The sequence below is a fragment of the Triticum urartu genome, chromosome 2 (genome assembly GCF_003073215.2).
Source record: "Triticum urartu cultivar G1812 chromosome 2, Tu2.1, whole genome shotgun sequence".
NCBI classification, from domain to species: domain Eukaryota; kingdom Viridiplantae; phylum Streptophyta; class Magnoliopsida; order Poales; family Poaceae; genus Triticum; species Triticum urartu.
Window position 1 is genome coordinate 209,035,053 of NC_053023.1, and position 3,563 is coordinate 209,038,615.

At 50.3% G+C, this 3,563-nt stretch overlaps 1 protein-coding gene across 1 annotated transcript; it reads left to right on the forward strand.

Moving 5' to 3' along the window:
* Positions 1–768: 768 nt before the first annotated feature.
* On the forward strand, positions 769–3,099 carry LOC125536816 (glucose-6-phosphate/phosphate translocator 2, chloroplastic-like). The gene is made up of 5 exons (XM_048700088.1): positions 769–1,361; positions 1,490–1,715; positions 2,012–2,234; positions 2,496–2,709; positions 2,813–3,099. The coding sequence occupies exons 1-5, from the start codon at positions 882–884 to the stop codon at positions 2,822–2,824; spliced, it is 1,155 nt and encodes a 384-aa protein (XP_048556045.1). The 5' UTR covers positions 769–881; the 3' UTR covers positions 2,825–3,099.
* Positions 3,100–3,563: the final 464 nt, after the last annotated feature.

A 3,563-nucleotide genomic window follows, 5' to 3' on the forward strand; every position in this document is an offset into this window, starting at 1 on the left:
AAATTTGTTTCTCAAAACAAGAAAAATCTTGCATATCATGATGAACCGTTGCATACTTCATTGACCGGCTAACGTCCAAGTGTTGTACTATTCTACTATGTGAAAGTATGGAGTAATTCATGTGCGATAATACTATCTCTATTCCCATTTAACTGTCTTATATTTAGAAACAAATGGAGTACTTTATAGTGGAAGTCCATACTAACAATTCCAAGCGAGTAATTGTCCAAGGTATCAAAGGATCATGAAATTCACATGTCGATTTAATTCAAAAATTTGACACACGAATAGGCGTGTCGACAGTTATGAACATGAGATGTAATTGTGTATTGAAATTCAATTTGCAAGAGGAATGCCCTCTAGCAAGTACTCTCTCTGCCTCAAACAAAATGTAAGACTATTTTTTTACAAAAATGTCTTTCATTTCGAGACAGTGGGGGTATATACTCAGATGGTTACCATTATATAACCACAACTTAACAAAACCAACATATGGATTATCCATAATCCAAACGTTGTAAACCTCTTTATTGATAAAAGAGAAATTGTAAATCATCTTTAAAGGTCAAAACTAAAAGAGCATAAAACAAGAATATGCACAAGATATTCCAAGACCATAGCCCAAGAAAATAGGAATAAATTAGCGGAAAACATCTTTGCATGAACCAATGGTGAAACCAGTGGTGAAAAGATCCCAGGATGAACTGCCCAAACCGCCTCCCTTCTCCTTCGCGCATTCCCCATAAATACCTTCTTCCTCCCCCATCTCCCCCTTCACCATCACACACCAGAGGCACAGACCCGCACCAGGCGCATCCGCATACCACCGCAGCACACAGACAAACCCCAAGAAATCACTAACCGCGCCTCCCTCCGCCAAAATGCTGGCCGCCGCCGCCTCCGTCAAGTTCTCCCCGGCGTCCGCCGGTGGCAGTACCACCACCAAGTTGGCCTTCAAGCCTGTCCACCTCCCTCCCCTCCCCAACGCCGTCCCGCGTCCCCTCTCCCTCTCCGCGCGGCCTCTGTACCGCCAGGAGCCGTTCCTGGCGGCGGCCCGCAACGGCCGTGCCGCGTCAACGGCGCCCCCTGCAGCCACCGCGGATGGCTCGCGGCCGGTGGAGACGGCGGCCGCGCCGGAGGCCGCGAAGAGCGCCAAGATCGGGGTCTACTTCGCCACGTGGTGGGCGCTGAACGTGATCTTCAACATATACAACAAGAAGGTGCTGAATGCGTTCCCGTACCCGTGGCTCACGTCGACCCTGTCCCTGGCCGCCGGCTCCGCCATCATGCTCGTGTCCTGGGCCACCAGGATCGCCGAGGCGCCCCAGACGGACCTCGATTTCTGGAAGGCTCTCTCTCCGGTGAGCGTCCTGCGCACGCGTGGCCTCTTGGCGCGCCCTGTTCTTGCCAATCTCGCCGGCGCGTACGTGTTCTCGATGTGCTGATGCGTGTGTGTGTTGGGATTTCTTTTATTTTTGTGTCCGGGCAGGTGGCGATTGCGCACACGATCGGGCACGTGGCGGCGACGGTGAGCATGGCGAAGGTGGCCGTGTCCTTCACGCACATCATCAAGAGCGCGGAGCCGGCGTTCAGCGTGCTCGTCTCGAGGTTCTTCCTCGGCGAGCACTTCCCGTTGCCGGTCTACTTCTCCCTCCTCCCGATCATTGGTGGATGCGCTCTCGCGGCCGTCACCGAGCTCAATTTCAACATGATTGGTGAGCAATCTGCAAACTCCCATTTTGTTGAACCTTGAAATTACCTCCAGCAGACACCACTAGATAAGAAATATCGTCACTTTTGCCAGTACACAACAGATATTTTTCAGTAGTATGTACTCCATTTACGAAGAACCTGAACTGTCCACAAGTCCTGAGGTCTATAATTTAGCACGTATACTGTACCAAAAGCTTTGTCTTTGATGTCGAAATTGGACAACGTTGTACTTTTGGGTACGACTTCGTTGAATGTATGGGGTTTAATTCTGATTGCACATATGCTCAATCAACTGTAGGATTCCTGGGGGCGATGATCTCGAACCTGGCGTTCGTGTTCCGGAACATATTCTCCAAGAAGGGGATGAAGGGCAAGTCGGTGAGCGGGATGAACTACTATGCCTGCCTCTCCATGCTGTCCCTGGTGATCCTCCTCCCTTTCGCCTTCGCCATGGAGGGCCCCAAGGTGTGGGCTGCAGGCTGGCAGAATGCAGTCGCCGAGATCGGTCCCAACTTCGTCTGGTAAGCTCCATCACGTGACTGCTTGCCAGTTCGCTGTCATAAGTTCATAGCCACCATTTCAGTTGTGTTGATGCTTAGCAATTCTAAATGCTTAATGAACTTTGGAGACGAACTATATAGCATACATGCATATAGCAGCATAGCATTCACACTTCAGAATTGGCACAAGTTCATTCACAAAAGGCCAAGATTTCGACAGTCTGTGTGATAATTCAGTTGGTTAATTTGTGTGAATGGATTCCTCTGTGTGTTGGTATGTAGGTGGGTGGCGGCGCAGAGCGTGTTCTACCACCTGTACAACCAGGTGTCGTACATGTCGCTGGACGAGATCTCGCCGCTGACATTCAGCGTGGGCAACACCATGAAGCGCATCTCGGTCATCGTCGCGTCCATCATCATCTTCCGCACGCCGGTGCAGCCCGTCAACGCGCTCGGGGCGGCCATCGCCATCCTCGGAACCTTCATCTACTCCCAGGTGATCCATCGCACACGTCTCGCTTACCTCACCACGTACGTAACGAAGGAAGCAAGCAAACCAGAATTTTAACACTGAAACTTTTGTTGACCTCGTGTTGCAGGCAAAGCAGTAATGGAAACCATCGAAATGATGTCTCTCCCGACGAGAGTCGGCCCGTCGTTCGGACGTTATATCTTGTTGAGCATATCTAATTAAGGACCCCCTTGTAATATATATTAGGAACCTTCTTCTTCTTCTTCTTCTTCTTCTTCTTCTTCTTCAGTTTTTTCTAGGTTTAGTTGCTCGGATGTCTCTGAATTCTTCGTTTGTTGTTCCGTGACCATGGTGGTGATGATGTAGAGAGGTGAAAGAATCCATCCAAATAAAGTTGCCAGGAATTTTTGCCCCCGATCTCCAGCATACGTACGTGGTCCAAAACAAGTCGCGTGGTTGAGAATGCATCGGCCCAGATTGTTTGCTTGCTGGCGATGGATACAGGGGCATGGCGGCGTCGCGCAATTTGCGAAGCCGAGATCTCTGCGATGGGTGCCACGTTGGAGCGTAGCTCCTCCTTCCCCTTGCTTGTTGCCTTGCCCCCCTCTCTCTTGTTTGTTTGGGGGCTTGTGCTGGGTCCCCGGCTCGTTTTGCTGAATACCCGGCGTTCGGGCGCGGCATATGCCCCCCGTCGCATATATTCTTTGGTTCAACGTCACCTTTTAGAGTGCTCAAAGGGGCGATGGGTTTGGTCTTCGATCCTGAAGTTTCTTTCGGTGCCTTTTGGGAGTAGAAAACCTCCTCATATCGATGGAACACCTTTCTAGGCGTAATCTACGATGCCAAGAGTTGGAAACCTCATATCGATCCATGAAATG